At 42.0% G+C, this 17,422-nt stretch overlaps 2 protein-coding genes across 3 annotated transcripts; one reads left to right on the forward strand and one right to left on the reverse strand.

Annotated features, from left to right (window-relative positions):
- The first annotated feature begins 143 nt into the window (after positions 1-143).
- Positions 144-5,798, forward strand: LOC127758133 (acyl-CoA-binding domain-containing protein 6-like). Of its 2 annotated transcripts, XM_052283758.1 has the most exons (18): positions 144-331; positions 793-914; positions 1,532-1,610; positions 1,707-1,865; positions 1,974-2,051; positions 2,142-2,246; positions 2,442-2,508; positions 2,582-2,643; positions 2,728-2,867; positions 3,074-3,200; positions 3,279-3,393; positions 3,532-3,620; positions 3,857-3,940; positions 4,181-4,543; positions 4,624-5,070; positions 5,159-5,218; positions 5,496-5,576; positions 5,680-5,798. In XM_052283758.1, exons 2-17 carry the CDS (start codon positions 868-870, stop codon positions 5,568-5,570), a joined length of 2,097 nt encoding a protein of 698 aa, XP_052139718.1. In that variant the 5' UTR covers positions 144-331; positions 793-867; the 3' UTR covers positions 5,571-5,576; positions 5,680-5,798. The 2 variants fall into 2 exon arrangements, with proteins under 2 accessions (XP_052139718.1, XP_052139716.1); XM_052283756.1 differs by having other exon boundaries at positions 5,496-5,798.
- Positions 5,799-5,983: 185 nt separating this feature from the next.
- On the reverse strand, positions 5,984-12,986 carry LOC127758132 (golgin candidate 6). Its single transcript, XM_052283755.1, has 19 exons — positions 12,825-12,986; positions 12,643-12,719; positions 12,275-12,327; positions 12,009-12,136; positions 11,714-11,913; positions 11,549-11,622; positions 11,393-11,462; positions 10,761-10,814; positions 10,556-10,651; positions 10,367-10,417; positions 10,202-10,291; positions 9,962-10,078; positions 9,801-9,872; positions 9,511-9,696; positions 9,049-9,149; positions 8,882-8,930; positions 8,483-8,548; positions 7,314-8,072; positions 5,984-6,652 (listed from the first exon to the last, which is right to left on the reverse strand). The coding sequence occupies exons 2-19, from the start codon at positions 12,703-12,705 to the stop codon at positions 6,092-6,094; spliced, it is 2,790 nt and encodes a 929-aa protein (XP_052139715.1). The 5' UTR covers positions 12,706-12,719; positions 12,825-12,986; the 3' UTR covers positions 5,984-6,091.
- Positions 12,987-17,422: the final 4,436 nt, after the last annotated feature.

The raw sequence follows: 17,422 nt of genomic DNA on the forward strand, positions 1-17,422 counted from the left end.
CCGGTTATGTCCATGCCAGTACTCTAAAATTCACAAGTGAACAGTAAAGTGGACGAAGGGGAAAAAAAAAACCTATCAATTCCATTCCGTTCCACCTACCATTTGTCCTGCAGCTGCAGCTGAGCTGCCGTCTCTGTAGATCACGCACCTTTCTGGCTTTCAGCAACCCCCCTTTTCACCTCTACTCTCCTCTCCTCTCCCCGAGACCGAGACACCGAGACTGAGTCCGTGTGTGTGTGTGTGTGTGTGAGTGAGTGAGTGAGAGAGAGCAGAGCAGAGCAGCGGCTTCACCGGAGGCCTTCTCCCGTCGGAGGTTGCTGATTCTTTCTTGGTATGATATCCATTCTTTTATCTGCTGCTGATTCTTTCTCTGTTCTTTCTTTCTTTCTTTTTCGCTGTGGTTCTCGATGAATCCGAGGTCGAGCTCTTTCTTCTTTCTTCTTCCTGGTGAGGTCAGCATCTCCTGTTGCTGTGGTGTTTCTGGAGAGAGAAGCATATATCCTGCATTTTCTGACTGCATTCTCCTTCTCGCCTTGCCTGCCTCTCTGCTTTCTTGGATTTCCCAATGGAAAACAATCGATTCTATTTTACTTCATTTTTGTGGGGCGGTTTCTTGTTCTTGCCCCAAATCGAAACGCCCGCATTTTGCTCAACATTTTTATTGGCGTCTTAGTCCCCCTTTTTTTCCGGCACGATTTGGTGTGGTCAAGCCCAACTACTCCAGTCCAGTCAATGTGCTGTTTACTATTTATTTACTGTAAATTATTGCATTGACCCGTTTGCACATTGCAGCTCAGAGAACAAATCAACAATGTGCAGTCAGGTGGCTTGGTTCTGAGAAGAATTTGGGGGGAGGAAACACGGCTAATGCCGAATATGTTCGGGTTCTCGAGGAGCCGGATGAGGATCGGAAGGTGAAAAATTTGTTCCATGGATTTCACCAATTTGGTACTTTTGATCCAAAGCGAGCTATTTTGTTGTTTGGTAGTTCAAAATTTACTGTGCTTACATGAGGTGGCTTACTGTGATGGGAATCTGGTGGATAGATTAGATTGTACTCTCCCAATTTTGTTACTTTCGATCCAAAAGGAAAAATTCTTTTATTCGGTTTCTTGTGGTCTCAGTACAGCTATTATTTTTGGCAATCAATCAAGGACCTTCACCTGATTTAGTTCATGGCCATTTGCACATTATTCTTGGTTTAATGTTGTAAGTGTGGTCCAGGAACATTGCTGGTGAAGAATGCTTTCTTTTGGTAAACTTGCTATGTTCAGAATGGTAATGCTGATACAGCAAGTCCTATAGATCCATTGTAAATTTGCGGAGCCGGTTAGCTTTACGAAACCCAGTTAACCTACCGGTTTCAGTGATTTCGTCATATGCTATTTAAGTCTCTCTTTTTTTTTACAGTCAAATTTCCTTGTTACATTTTGGTGCTAAATCATATTTACACAATTGATTTGTTGTTACCTCGTTTTCATGATTGCCTTTCCTTTTAGAATAATCTTTCATGAATTTATTGTTCTTATAGATCGAAAGGGCACTCAACAGATCCTTTGGACAGCTCTAAGAGTCCTTCAGGGCTTGTGAAGCACCTCAGCCTGCCTAATGTGAGCCTTTGTAACTGAAGTGCTTGTCTCTAGTCTTAGTACTGATATCAATATTTTGGCAACACTTGGATGGTTTAGCACCCACCTTTGTTTCAGGGGGATGACCAAATTACAACATCAGTGAGTGGCCGTGTAGATGATCTCGCCTTCCGTTGCTCATCTGACACATATGATCTCGACGACCGCGCTTTGGTTAGCTCACGGAACTGGGCTGTCCTTTCTACAGAGGGCAGTAGACCATCACCGCGTTTTGCGGTGAGTACACGTCTGAACTCTAGCTAGGATCAAGTCTGCAGCTTTCATTGATATATCCAGTTATCCACAACTCCACATATGACATATCAAACTCCTGTTTTTAAACAGCATGCAGCAGCCCTTGTAGGGAGCAAAATGGTAGTGTTTGGTGGCGATTCTGGTGATCAATTGTTGGATGATACAAAGGTAATGAGATTTTGACTTTTGTGTGTTGGTAGGGAATTTCACTTGAGCACTACCATTTATTTGTCCACTAACAGTTATGGTATCCATCAGATATTGAATTTAGAGAAGCTTACATGGGACTCTGTAGCTCCTAAGGTCCGTCCATCGCCAAACAGACGTCCGTCAAAGTTGCCAGCCTGCAAAGGTCATTGTCTGGTATATCTCTTGTATCTCACTGCTGTTGGTATGCAAAGGTCACTCTACTTCTTTGTTTTGATCAGTCTTTTCAAGTTATAAGGATACCTCTCCTCTCACCTTTTTTACTTCTTTTAGTAGTGGAACTAGGGACAGAAGAAATATTTATACATGGGACTTATATAGCAAGAACCACTTGCTTCTTTTGATGTCTAGGTCCAATGGGGGAACAGTGTTATTCTTGTTGGCGGTAAAACTGAACCTGCATCCGATCGTTTAGCAGGTTTGATCATACTACTTGGTTCTGCAATATTGGCCACTTCCAGATATGTTACATTTCCTTTGGCTTGCTGCAGTGTGGACTTTCAATATGGAAACAGAGGTTTGGTCACTTATGGAAGCCAAGGGTGATATCCCTGTAAGTTATGAGAAACATCAAGAACTACATTTTATTCAAACGTTCTCATGAACTAACAGAATTATCTTGTGGTACTGTTTGTAGGCAGCTCGGAGTGGCCACACGGTGACCAGAGCAGGTGCTACATTGATACTTTTTGGTGGTGAGGACACAAAAGGAAAGAAACGACACGACCTTCACATGTTCGACCTGAAGTCATCAACATGGCTACCTTTGAACTACAAGTAAGTCATTCTTCCAAGGAACCAAGCATTGGCGCATTGCAGGAAAAGGAAGGATTTATAGATTTTAAAACGTAAAAGGCTCGTAGTAGCTAACAATCTATTTGTGTCCTAACTCCCAACTGTCCTGATTTACAAATATCAAGTTTCAGAATTGTTGTTTCAATTAAATTTGCATTCTTTATATTAATTGAACCTCAAAACTGTAGAGGCTCTGGACCTTCTCCAAGATCCAATCATGTAGCTGCACTATATGAAGATAGGATCCTTCTGATTTTTGGAGGCCACTCAAAATCCAAGACCCTGAATGATCTGTTTTCTTTGGATTTTGAGACAGTAAGTTGTATGAGATTTCTTGTATCTCACAAAGTATTGCTAAAGTAGATTTTCCTTACATAGTTATCTTCTTGTTAGATGGTATGGTCAAGAGTGAAAATCCATGGTCCTCATCCAACACCTCGAGCCGGTTGCAGTGGAGTTCTATGTGGAACTAAGTGGTACATTGCTGGCGGTGGAAGCAAGAAAAAACGTATGTTTCAAGCTCTCAACTTATGGAAATAGAATTGGAAATGAGGTCTATTTCAGTTTGTCTCTGAGAAATCACACTTTCACAAGAATGGTTTATCTTGATTATAGCAGTTTGTAACAAAAAATATCGAATTCTCAGGGCATGCAGAAACCTGGGCTTTTGATGTTGTAGAATATAAGTGGTCGGTATGTGTAGTACCCCCTAGTTCCTCGATTGCTACAAAGAAAGTAAGTTCTTTTCAATCTTGACACTCTTGTTATGGAAATAAATATAATTTTACTAAATCAGTGGAAAAATGCATCTGTTAATATCAGAACTTTTCTCATAATAGTGATTATATTCCAAAGAAAAACTTAATGTATTTTTCTTCATGGCCAAAGTGAACTTATCATCTCATATTCGCACTAGTTGCCATGTTATCTCATTTCATCTTTTTGCTGAATAAGTAAAAAAAATCATGCAGGATTTCAGTATGGTTCCTTTGTACCACAGGGACAAAATTGTTCTTGTTGCTTTTGGAGGAAACAGAAAGGAGCCATCCGACAAGGTGAAATATCAACACTTTACATAAGAGCATTTCCTTGTATTTAGTTAAAGAGTTGAATCCTAAATTTGAATAAAAAAATGGTCAAAATGTACTTTTGCTCAAGGTATTAAAAACTCAACAAATAACTTTGTTACTGTCAGATTCTGACATTTACTTCTTAACATAATTCGTTCTTCAGACATGGTAGTTTTGTTTCTACTTGAAATGCGCCAGCAGCTGAATATGTGAGACTATCTGCAGGTTGAAATATTGGTGGTACTGCAAAATGAACATTCTTTTAGCAGGCGGTCTGCACCAGATGTAGATCCTTTACTATATGAATACTCTCCGAGCACCAAGGAGCTTGCCGGCCATCTTAACAACTGTGCTCCTTTGTATTCCAATAGTTCTGTTGCAAGGCACAGTCTCGCTTCTACGGTAGAACACCCACCTAGAAGGGAATTACTCTCTGAGCCATTGTTACAGAATCCAAATTTGGGCGCTTCACTCCACAGGCAGTTCCATCAATCAGAAGCGTGCAGTTTAGCCCAAAAACTGCAGAAACCGATCGACGATGACAAGTACGATGACACTGATGATTGTTCTTCATGTCAAGCAAGCACTGTAAGTGCTGCACCTTCAATTCAGTTCAATAGAAAAGTATATTATCTCTTCCCCTGCATAACAGATTTTGTAACTTACAGCCAAAAGAGTATCGAAGCAAGAGAACTGGAACTGATGCTCAGATTGACATGGCCAGAATTTTATCCAGCAAGGAAGAAAATCTGGAGACCACGGGATCAAGTGCAAGAAGGATAGCAAGATGCTCTTCAGACATTAGTCATCTATACAATACAAAAATAGCAGACTTGATCAAAAGAAGCTCTGCACTTGAAGACCAGCTTGCGACTGCCTTGGTGAGAAAAGAACAGGCGGAGAAGAATTTATCGTCGGTCATCAACAGCAGGGAGCAGCTGGAAAGGAGGCTTGCCAATAAGGAAAAAGAAGCTGAGATGCTGAAGGAGAAGATAGCAGGCTTAGAGTTGGCACAAGAGGAGTCAAACAACCTCTCGAACACCGTTCATGCCGATAATGTGCGTCTGGAACGTGAAGTGGCATTCTTGAAGGCCATTACAGATGAGACTCAAAAGGCAAGAAGTGCTCATTTTGATTGTTTAATATGAAATAATTTAGCTGCATGCTTTGCATAGCTGTACTGACTGAACTTCATCCATGTAGGAACTCCATTCGACCCGCCGAGTTTTAGCGGGAGAACAGTCGAGGGCATTCCAGCTCCAGGTATTTAAATTTTGAGTGATGCATTACTGTCCCTTTATTCAATATTGCTTGCTTTTCTTTCTAAGTTGTGATGCATTAAAGTTGTGAAGTTATCGGTAAATTTAATTGAAAAATGTCAAGCTACAGACTTATGACTTTCTATTTCTCAAGGCATGTCAAACAATTTGGATAATGAACAATAATTACTGGCACTTAAGTTTTCTTCATCAGCACAAATTATTGTTCATGCATGCAACACAAGAAAACTCACCTGACATTCTGATCGTGCTTTGATCAGGTTGAAGTGTTCCATCTCAAACAACGGTTGCAGATGGAAGGAAGAGCGGGAACGCCAAAGAACCCTCCTGTTTAATCCATAGTAAGCAACAAAGAGCAAAGTGTGTTTAGTTCATATGTTTACATCTCTGGAATAATAGTGGTTGTGTGTTTGTAACATCGTCTTGTACATCAATTTGTTACAGGAGTGGAGTGTATATGTAATAACAGGGTTCGGTTAACCATTCTGTTACATGAACTGATACAGATTTGTAATTTGGCTGAGATTTTGTGTGCAGTTGATGAATTTAGAACAGTTTGCTCATGATCTGGTGTAGATCCATTAAATTATTGAACTGATTTTTCCTATTTGTTCACAGGACTCGTTGCTTGCATTGATGTAAATTATTCCTAAGGACAAATAAAATGCAAATACCATTAGCTGATTGTTCCTAAGGACTTCACTTAATTCTGAGAACTAAATTCAGCAATTCAATCATCCAACATAAATAACTTGAAACCTTTGTCTAAATATCATCATCCACTGTACAGTTGTTGCTACAACAGCATGATCCCCAACTGGTTACACCATGAGATGACAGAATTACACACATTATATTACTCATCATCTTCATCTTCATCGTCGTCATCATCTGGCAAAGCAGTGTCATCGCCAATGCCTTGCAGCAAGGTGTCCACATCTTCACCAAGCTCTGCCAGTCTCGTGCTCAGCTTCTCCACCTTGCTCTGCTCCTGGCCCAGGCAGACGAGGAGATCGTTTAGCTCCGCCTCGCTCTCCTTCTCTGCCTCCTCCTTCGCTTCCGCTTTGATTGCTTCCACATCGGGGTAGGGTGCACTGCCTCCCTGCCGCAAGGCCTTCACTTCAGAGTCAAGACGGAAGTTGGCCTGTTCCAGGCTGTTGTAAGCATCTGACAGGCTCTTGAGATCAGATTCCAGTTTCGCTGCGAGGTTTCGTTGGTTGCTAGCTTCGGCTTCGATCTGGGTATGTTCAGCTCTGAGTGCCTCTATGCGTTGGGTTGCTCCTTCGAGTTCTTGTCTGAGGGATTCGATTTGGACCCTTTCTCGGCCACTGCTCGGTTTCTGTAAGGAATCAGCGGAGTTGCCACCACCAGTTCTCACTAACTCTTCTGCCAGCATTGCATTCCGACCTAGCAAGTCCTGAAGAAAAGTAATGCCATTGTTAGCTTCTACAATGTCGAATGCATTGTTGTAAAAACTACTTCCTCCGTTTCATATTATAAGATTTTCTAGCATTACCCACATTCATATATATGTTGTCTAGATTCATTAACATATATATGAATGTGGACAATGCTAGAAAGTCTTATAATATGAAACAGAGGAAGTACTAACAGCCACAGCCAACCAATATCTGACTGACATTCTAGGAACTGTTCATTGGTCAAGCGTAAGGTTTATGGGCATTTACAACTAGCTAGTATAGCGATGCCAGTATATTCTTGCTAAAGTGAAGTTTCTGAATATTCTCTTCAAAAACAAAAAAAGAAAAGGAAAGAAAAGAAAAGAAGAATTTCCCTAGTCCAGTGAGTTTTGCAGGAAAGCATCTTAACGAATGGTAAGCAAGTAGTCATTTGTCTCCTTATCCTACTGGCAAAGTCCTTACAGACTTTAAAGTATAAAGCTAAGCTTTACCAAAATGTGGAAGTGACCAAATCTTTCCTTCAGATATGAAAGGATTTGAAGCTCATGTAAACTATTGTCTAGAATTACCCAAAACTGTTTATTTAATCTTCTCAGAATGCACTCAAAAGTAGGTGATCTTTAATCATGCAAGTAAAATAATTGACAGGAAACTAACCTGCATTTCATTGCATTGTTTCTCTACAAATGACTTTAGCCGCTTGATGTATTCTCCATCAACTTCCCCATTCTTCTGCTCCAACTCAGCAGGTATAATTGCAGTTGCGGTCTTTGTTCGACTAAATATATCCATTATATTGTCCCTAATATCAGTCTCAAGCTTACTGAGGAAACAAACAAAATGTGAATCAAAGATTTCTGACAGGACTGGATGCTGATCGCCTTTATTTATTTCTTCCTCTTCAATCTCTTGGAAATCTGACATACTATTTGCACTTGACCGTGAAAGCTGCTTGCGGTTCTGCTGCCCTGATGATGAATGTGCAAACCTTTTCCGCAACTCATCGAACCTCAAGAAGTATGTGGATAGGCCAATCTTCTGACTTATAGCATCAGCAACAGCAAAGGCATCTCGGCCCTTCTCCCGGCTTGCATTATACAGGACACAAGCACCTAAAACAACGGCAGCCAATCCACGAACACAAGCACTGTAGCGTTTACTTGAAGCAAGCTCGATAATGTAGTTCAGATGTACTGCTGATTCCAAAAGGCAATCTACGGCATTAGCACAATCCACAAGCCATACAATGAGTAACCGGAGAATGACTGGCTGAATATATGATTCTTCTGGTTGACCGCTTTGGCCATTTTCTCCTTCTGCTGAAGCTGCAATAGACAAACATGTAACAATGCGGTGCAGTAGTGGCTCAGTGCGTCCCAAGGAAGGTGCAGGTGTTTCAAGCTGAATTTGCAGTACCTGAAAAAAATGGTTTTAGAAAGCAATGCGTTAGGGTATACAAGAGATTGTACACACAACAAATCCTGCCTTCGTTAAATAGTAGATGTATAATTGAAAGAAAATAAGGCATATAAGATTTTCTGACATCACGAGGTGCAGAACAGAAGTACAGAGTGCAGAATATACAAGAGTGCATTTACAATGATAACAAAGTCAGCCAGTAGGCATAACCTAACAATGAAATGGGATCATATAATTGAGCCTATGCACAATGCAAAATGTAGAACTTGTCTCAATGTGGTCACGTTTAGGCAACAGTAGTGAAGTTAAATAATCAATTATCAGCAGTTGGATAGTTGCTTCACTAGACAATTCTATAGTCTATACAATAATAATTCACTGAGATAAAAAGGTGTAAGGGAACATACACGATCTTTGCATTGCAAGTTGTCCTTGATTATGTGAGAAAGAACACTAGATGCTCTGCAACATGCCTGAAATTTTAGGAGCAAAAGTCATACTCAGCATAAGGGCAAAACTGCAGGTATCACAAGACAACTCAAACTATAATATCCTTTATTATCTAGACAAAATTCCTTCCTACAAAAAATGCTAAATGAGAACAGCCACATCATATAGAGTAGAAAAACAACTGGAGCAATGCTACAATCCTAGGTTGTTTCATAATAGACGCTATAGATATTTATGAATTCTCAACATGTATACTTTCATCATCAAAGTAGTCAACCAACAATACGCTTGAAGCATTAAATGGTTGAGCAGTTTCTTTGAGTATTGGTGGTGTCTTAGGTTTACAAAGACATTACCTCCATATCTCCATTATCATCACTTGACACCAGAGCTTGCAGAAGTATACTGTTATTACAATAGAAACGTAAGTCAAAGATAAAATTCCATGCATGACAAAAATGGGACTTGTATACTAACCCCTGTAGTAATAAGATGCAACAGAAATACAAACTTGTATACTAACCTTCCAAAAGGCATGTCAGTAGTGGCCCCAAATGTAGCATGTGCTTGATTTGGATGTGGAGCAATCGTTGATGCTAGTAAAGCCTGGCCACCAGGATTTTTCTGTTCCACAAACAGCAATTGTACAGATTATTATTTTGTACCAATAATCTAATGTACACAAACAAGGAAGACCAAGAAGTATAGCAGACACTGCCAACAATTTCAATTCAAAATTTAGAAAAAAAAAATCATGGAATATTGGGCATCTGATCAAGAATTCCTGAGAGAGAAATAATGCTTCTTAGTCCATTACATGTTTCCTTTTAATACAGTGTACCTTTTTAAAAGCCTTTCATTCCCATTTCCATTTTGCAACCCAAAGTGCATTTATGTTTAACAATCTTCTTAGGTTGATCCAGAAACACTTTTGAAGTAGTATATTATTGTTGAAGCAAAAGAAAATACGAGAATGGAAAAACACCTCACAGAAACACTTGAAGACATAATCAGCAGCAACAAATTCTTGTGCTACGGAGGTTCGCAAGATTATAGAAAAGATTGCACTGAGTGCAGGCTGAACATGAGGATCTTCCCCAACTTGCTTGCTCGCAAGAGAATCAAGATTCTGAGGATTTCTTAACACCAAATTACCAATGCATCGCAAGGCCTAGAAAAATAATGGTCAGTTGTGAAAAAAGCACAAAAATGCTCAATAGTACAGATTAAGTAATAGAACTGAATAAAACTATTAATGGTTTATATGTAACTCACCATACAGCGGAGAGCTACAGGGGCCCACTGACTCTCCACGCCTAACAGTAGAAGGTGATCCAGAATATTTTTCTGCCATGTTTGATTGAATACATAATATAGAAGCTTAATTATGTGTCATAACACATCGCAAAAGAAGAGTTTGACGGAGAAAAGGACACCTGAGCTAAAGCAGTTTGGTTGGTGGTCTTGTTAGCATCTTTACCTGGCTCACCAGATGAGCCTCCTCCCATCAAAAGCAACTCAACAGTATCTAAAGCACCGAGAAGATTTACTGTCTAAAGAAACAGAGTTCTAACTTGAGCAAAATGTTGCTAATGTATTATTCTAAGACAAACCAAACTAGGCATTCTTCTGAGGATGGAATGTGAGGCCAAATAGCTGAGCAATGAACAGCATACCTTTTGTTGAGTGAAATTGAATGCACTGCCTCTCCTTATCTTTAGTATTGCTATCAATGGATCAAAGCCGATTGTCTCTTTCAGAAGCATCTGATATCAGCATTAAGTAGTGTCAATTAAATTAGGCAACTTAAAAGTTCAAAAGATTTTGAGCCAAATATAAACCTGATTGGATGCATTTTGTCGGATTAAATTATTTAGCAGTTCAAGGCAATCCTGCTCCAAGGAAAGGAACATATTAGCAAACTTGCCTATGCAAGTACAAAAACATAATAAAAACTGACCAAAAAAGGTTTTAAACTAATGTCAGATAATTAACAACATTAAATCATCTAGTGGTTATTAGATGATCACCTGAACAACAACACCACCATCAGAGTATCCTTCCTCTCTGATAATGCTAAATATTTTCTCAAATACACCCTCAAATACCACAATTTTTTGAATTTCCTGAAAAAAAAAGATGAATTAATTGTCGTTTTATAATTATAGAAGTACAGTTTAATCAAGATTTATCTATTAAACAATACATCAACTAAGAATACGAAAAAAGCTCAACCTCAGCATCCCTGGTCAGATAAGTAAGAAGTAACAGTGCTTCATTCCTTATGACCTTCAAGATACAACAAAGATATCAACAATGTGAGCTATATAAACAGAATCCAAAGTAAACAGGTTAAACAACAGGTACACGAATAGAGAGAGGAAAAGAGAGATGGTAATAAATTGATTAAGAAATATGGAATCACAATGGAGTTAATGACTACCAATTACCGCAGCATAAGTAAATATCTTATCATTTGCAAAAAGAACTGCCTTTCAAAAGGCCAAGTTCCACTCTGGAATCTACAGTAGAACAAGGTGCTAGTGAATTGATAGTGTTTTCCAGTAGTAGTGCGTACTGTGCACTTGAGTACGCATATAACAGTTCGTTCAGAAGAATAGACACAAGCCCAGTTCCACTTGAATGTACAGTACTCATGTTGGAAGTCAAGCTAGCTAAACTACAACTGTGTTTTATGTGTACAAAGAGTGCATACAAAATAATTGCATGCACTTTCAGCAAACATTAGAATGCTATGACACAAGGACAGACAAATTTTGATGGTAAAATAAGAGAAATGGCATGAATGGCATGTGTGCTTCCTCAGAGTTAAGGATGCAGAAGGCAGGGGAAGTTAGGGTTCAAACCTCCCGATCCATAAGCATATCCATTAAAACTGTTATGCCCCGGGGAATCAATAGAATTGCCTCTTGTAGTCTGTCATACGGAAAGAAAATAAAAAGGAGTTATAGAGGGCTCTAGCATATCGATGACATCTCAACAGAAAATGACTTACGGGGCACCTTTTCAGCGAGTTCGTAAGTAGCGCTGTCAAAAGCTGGATCGTATAGTACCGCACATAGAAATCCTCCTCTGACTTCAAAACAAGCATGAGGGGAAAATATGTCATGATTAAACAAAGGAGGTGAAGTCCATTACTTGCCATAGAAACTCAAATGTTCGCTCACCAATAAGCTCAAAAGAAGAGAGATATTCTCAGTTTCTCGAGAAAGCAAATCAGAGTTCACTGATGCAGGCTGAACCTCAGTTTTTGGTCCTTGCGAGGTTTCAATAGGAGTCAGTGCACTCACAAAGGTTTCTAGAGCACCTCTCACAAGCTCAACATCTTCACGGTCTTCTTTTAAAACGTTGAGGAGAACAGGAAATCCTATTTTCCATGTTAACAAATAAACGTATTAAGTGTCAACCACACATAACCAATAGCTGGTGAATGAATGGCTGGGCTTCGAGTAAGTGAAATACCCATGGCTCCAAATGACATCTGAGCAGAACGAGACTCTGCCACAAGCGACTGCAGCTCGGTCATGGCAGACCTCCTATCGTCAGATATGGTGCCATTGCTTATGCGATCAAGGAATCTCTCAACATAGCTGCAGCACAGAACACAGTCAGAAGAGCACTTTCCAAATGTGGCATACACCAACAATTTCCTTTTCTCTTCAAGCTAAAGATAAGCATGTGAGTATACAAGGGAACTAGTAACAGCTTATACCAAAATGCCAACCAACCTGTCTTCCTTGGACTCGGACCTCTCATTTCCGAAAACAAATCCCCCAATCCCCTGCGAAATTGTACACACAAACACAGCATAAGGTCGAGAATTATCAAACCACGCCGATCGCCTCCCACATCATCGCAAGCATTATACATCACACGGAGCAACTACTACACACAACAAGCTCTGACTATCTGATACAGCATTTGCGAGCTTAGAGAGAAAAAAAAACTGTAACGCCCTAGGTGTCTAGAACCCGCCCCTGCTACCGACGCAGCGCTCGCATCGTCGTCAGTCTCCCTCCCAACCTAGGGCGGATCCCACAACGCGCACGATTCATCAGGTCGGGAGAGGAGAGGGGAGGCGGGGAAAACCGCTCACCTGCATGATGTTTTTGCCGGCGTTCCCGGCGAAACCCCGGAGGTTGATGGAGCGGGAGTCCATCGGATCGCGGCCACCTGCGAATTGCAAGCAGCGAGGAACACACGCTTTAGTCGGATCACCCGCAGCCCACGGGAGGGACGAACACGCGGCGGCGGCGTGGGGTTGGGGGCGACGCTTACCTGGGGGATAGAGAGAAGTGCGAGTGAGATCGCCGCAGCGGCGAAGGCGGCGGTGGCGGAGGAGGAGGGGATCGGGAGTTGGGGTTGGATTCGGAAGCAAGGCGAAGATGGGGGAGGGAGGTGTGGGTCTCGGCCTCGGCCTCACGGGGGATTTGGGTTTGCGCGATTTGCTTGAGCGTGAGATGACGTGGCGTCGTCGCGGTTCCAAATTTGGAAAAAATTTGGTCAAATCCTATCGTAGTGTCGACTAGTCGTCCCGGTCAGGTGTCACTAAGTTCTTGAGAGTTTAAATTGGATGTTGGTTTGGGATACAGAAATTTTAATATGACAAGTTTTTTTTTAATAATGAAATTAGATTAATTTCAGCATTTGCTTCAACAACAACTACATAGTACATTAAATTATTATAAAGAATGAAGCATATAAGACTCTGCTTAACAATTTGAGATTTGAAAAACTTATTTTATGGACTCAACGCTTCGTTCATTTATCGATGAGTGACGAAGATTTTCAAGGCAAGCGAAAAAAGAAAGATCATTAATACATAACTAATTAAGTATTAATTATTATAAAATTAAAAATGGATTGATTTGCTTTTTAAACAACTTCCATATATAAATTATTTTGCAAAGTAGGTATCATTTAACCGTTTAAAAATATGTGTTAACGGGGAATAAGAAAAATTAAAGTTTGGAGTCGAAGGAAGATAGTATCGGCAATAACAAAAGCAAAAAGTATGAATTACCCCCGAACTATCGCGGTCGACCCAATTACACCTTTGAACCCGAAAACCAGTCATCGTTCACCTTGAATTTTCAATACCGGACAAATTACCCCCGTCGACCTAATCTAATGCGGTTTTGGCCAACATGGCACACGTGTGGCAATCCCGTCAGTATTTTATCTTTATCTATTATAAAAGTTTAAGATGTTTTTGTCAAACTATTTCGTACGTCGTATTATCCGATTTCGCTTCGGGGTCACGCCCCTCTTCGCGTTCGCTTGCAAGCACCAATTTTTAGTCCGATTCCATTGTTTCGCGCGGTTTGGCTCGAAAACGTGTGCGTCCACACGGGAGGAAGAGAGAAATCGGAAAGGAAGACAAAACAGGATTTCTGACGCGCGCCCTTCTGCACGGTCGGTCTGCCTCCTAACTCCTCTGACCTCCTCCTAATTAACCTCCTGATCAGTTTTAATCGATGAATTTTATCATGCTGTCACATCACAAATTCAGTTCGATCAAGCACGTCTATGTCCATGTAAATACAGGACTCAACATGTGAACCATCCCTTTTTTTTATAGGGCTGTTCACTTTGTACCAAACTTTTTCTGAAAATACAATATAAATATAGACACTCATAATACATAGACTATTACCTCTATAAACACACGTATACATACTCTATGCCTATAAGCACCCCCGAAAAACTAGACTGTAATTTATTTAGATTGATGAGGTCACCACAAGTGACTCGTTGTGGATAGGTACGTCGTATACCATTGAAAAATAAATAGTTGTAAATATAAGCACCCGTATTAAGTATAGAGCTTGAACCCAGGTGGGCTCAGTCCACCACAAGGTACATTAGCCACACTCACTTCGCATTTTGTTGCCAAACTTAACCCTACTAAATTTTGGCTTTAACAAAATCTGGTGAGGCAACAATCTAAATATCCATACGCGACCGATTTTTTCTTTCCGCGCACGCGGTAAGTCCGGTTTTTAAAGTTTTTTTCCTCTCTCTGGTCCAATCCGGACGTGTGTTACACGCCCCGCCTCAGCTGCCAAGCTTCCGGTTTTCTTGGTCCATGTGTTTTTTTTTTTGCCACTTTCTTTGCACACGAAACGGTTTATTTTCCGCGCACGCGGCAAGTCCGGTTTTTTTTTTGTCCTTTCTTCAATCTCATCTGGTCTGTCCGCACACACACAGCGTGCCCCGCGTCAGCCACCATTGGGCCGAACCCTAGCGCCACTGCCACGTCGTTCTATCTCCCCGTATGTTTCCTCCTCCAATTAATTACAAAAATCGACTCTTCATTCCTCCATCATCATTTTCCCCATGATTTTCTCTGCCAATTTGACTTTGATACGCTAAATTTAATCTTATTTAAAAGTTGCTGATGATGGCCGGTCAGCGAGCTTGATTCGCTTCGATTTTGGAAAATAAAGGGAAAGTGGAGATTAAGTGGATAAAAACCCTCAACTAATTTTGATAGATCGAGAAATATTCGGGCGAGTTTGATGGGAGGATCGGCTCTGGCTTGTACGAGCATGGGACTACCTTTCGGAGGTTCAAGACAGCACGTGCGAACTGGTCTGCAGCTCTACTTGTGGGCTGGGCCAAAGAGAGTCAGGCCGAGCGGAGAGAGGTAGCGCATTGGGCTGGACTAAAAGAAAAAAGAAATGGGCTTTCGGCCAAAACCAATGAAAAAATTTTCATAGACTTTTTTAATTATAATATGTAGCGATTTCAAATGTTTTAATTTATTGCTTAACTCTCGATGGTTGTGGTATTACTAAAGAAAACGTATTTACCCGTTGCAACGTACGGGTATTTTTTCTAGTTTAATAAAAAATATGAGACCCACATATCATACTCTTCTTCCCCTCTTCCTCTCTCTATGTTCTCTCGCGTGCAGTGCGCACGCGCGAGGATGGGCGGTCAGCGAGGACAGCGTGGGAACGGGCGGTGGGCGTGCACGGGCGGCGTGGACTGCGCCGCGGTCTGGGAGGGAGCAGTGGCGGCGAGGGACACGGAGGCGGCGACCGCTCGGGATGCCAGCCGCCGCCCCATCCCAAGCCCCACCTCCATCCGCTCATCTTCGAGGACCATGGACGCGCCTAGGTGTATCCCTGACGGTGACGTCGGCACGCTGAAGGAGACGGAGTACGTTATCTCCTCCACCGGCCGTTGCCCCCATCCGGAGCCCCACCTCCAGCCGCATCCACCACGGCACCACCGCCCGCTGTCCTTATCCCGAGCGCGGACAGCGCGGCGTCGCGCTTGAACCTCTCCAGCAATGGCAGCAAGCCATCGTTCCCTTCCTGCTGGCCGACGCGAAAGGCGATGCTGGCGTGCGCGAGGTGCGGCGCAGCGTCGGGGCAGTACAGCTCCACGCTGTTCTCTGGACGCTGGCCGTCTCGAGATTGAGGAGGTACGTAGTGGAGGAAGCATATGGTCAGGTCGCCGCCGTCGACGACGACAAGCTCCCGGAGGTCCGGCAATGGTGCGTCGATCACGACCTTGGAGTTACGGCATTGGCAGGAGACGAGGTGGAGGGCTCGGAGCGACAGCCAGCTCGCCACGGCGTGCTCGTAGACAGCCGCCCACGACGTCGTGGTGCTCGACGCCCCACGCGTCGACAGCCGTGGTGATCACTGATCAGGCGGTTGATGTGGTTCGAGCTGTTGGTGTCAATGAACTCCACCGTGAGCCTGTCGACGCTCCGGCGTGGTGTCATCCGCGCCGCCTGCCCACGCCCACCGCCCATCCTCGCCATGCGCGCTGCACGAGAGAGAGAAAGAGAAAGAGAGAGAAGAGGGGAAGAAGAGTATGATAGGTGGGTTCCATATTTTTTATTAAATAAAATGCTGACTCTATTGCCACGCGTCGGCCATGTTGGCCAAACCGTTCTAGATTGGGTCGAGAGGGTATTGAAAGTTGAGGGTGAACGATGACTAGTTTTCGGGTTTATGGGTAATTCGGTCGACCGTAATAAATCGGGGGTTGTAATTCGTACTTTTTCCATAACAAATGCCTTCCAAAGATCGTGTTAGTGTAACATGACGAGAACTCTAGCGATTCAAAACCCATGCCCATGCATATTTATTTCATTTTCACGTACGACAGTACTCAGTTGCTATGAAACTCTCCGGTTTTCCCAAGCTTAGCTAAAATGGGGTCGATTATCATTGCTTAAAATTTCAGGGAGTCATTTATATAAAATTTAATAGGCTTATATTCAAAAATTAATGCTCATAAGAGTGATTGTGAAAAAGCAGTGGGTCAGCACCGCTAGCGGCGCCTATTTGTTAGTTATTTCAAATTTTCTTTTCAGAACTAGTTATTTCAATTTGAGTACAATGTAGTATCACTACAAATATATGCTCCCTCCGTCTCATATTTCTACTATTATAAAAGTTGAAAATGTTTTTACCAGAATTTTGGTACATCATCTGTGTTGGATTAGGTTTTGAGTTGGGTCTTTAATTTTTTTTTCTTTGCCTACTTAAAAAAATTGAAGGGTTATGAGCCCACGTTAGTACAGATCCTCTCATCTGTGACGGCCCATCACATGCCTAGGCAACGTGGGCTGTCAGAACAAAGTCATCTCAATCGGGCCTAAATTTTTGCCATTGTAGATATACTCGTCGGGGTGCATATTCCTATAGCCCGTCACCGATGACACTCATATGTGACGGGCTCGAAGTTAGGCCCGATTGAGATGACCTCCACTATCTCAATCGGGCCCAAATACTGAGCCCGTCACAGATGAGTGTCATCGGTGACGGGCTCTAAAGAAGGCCCGATTGAGATGGCCTTAATGCCCGTCACCAATGACTCTTATCGGTGTCGGGCTTCTATTTGTGCCCGTT

The sequence above is a fragment of the Oryza glaberrima genome, chromosome 12 (assembly GCF_000147395.1).
Source record: "Oryza glaberrima chromosome 12, OglaRS2, whole genome shotgun sequence".
NCBI lineage: Eukaryota > Viridiplantae > Streptophyta > Magnoliopsida > Poales > Poaceae > Oryza > Oryza glaberrima.

Excerpts from the sequence above, each read along its gene's own strand:
- LOC127758133 (XM_052283756.1), top strand. The coding sequence starts at position 868 with ATGCCGAATATGTTCGGGTTCTCGAGGAGCCGGATGAGGATCGGAAG. Across the intron at positions 2,052-2,141 it reads AATTGTTGGATGATACAAAG|ATATTGAATTTAGAGAAGCT; the intron begins GTAATGAGATTT and ends GGTATCCATCAG. Across the intron at positions 2,644-2,727 it reads AAGCCAAGGGTGATATCCCT|GCAGCTCGGAGTGGCCACAC; the intron begins GTAAGTTATGAG and ends TACTGTTTGTAG.
- LOC127758132 (XM_052283755.1), bottom strand. The coding sequence starts at position 12,705 with ATGGACTCCCGCTCCATCAACCTCCGGGGTTTCGCCGGGAACGCCGGC. Across the intron at positions 8,549-8,881 it reads ATGATAATGGAGATATGGAG|GCATGTTGCAGAGCATCTAG; the intron begins GTAATGTCTTTG and ends CTAAAATTTCAG. Across the intron at positions 6,653-7,313 it reads AACAATGCAATGAAATGCAG|GACTTGCTAGGTCGGAATGC; the intron begins GTTAGTTTCCTG and ends ACTTTTCTTCAG.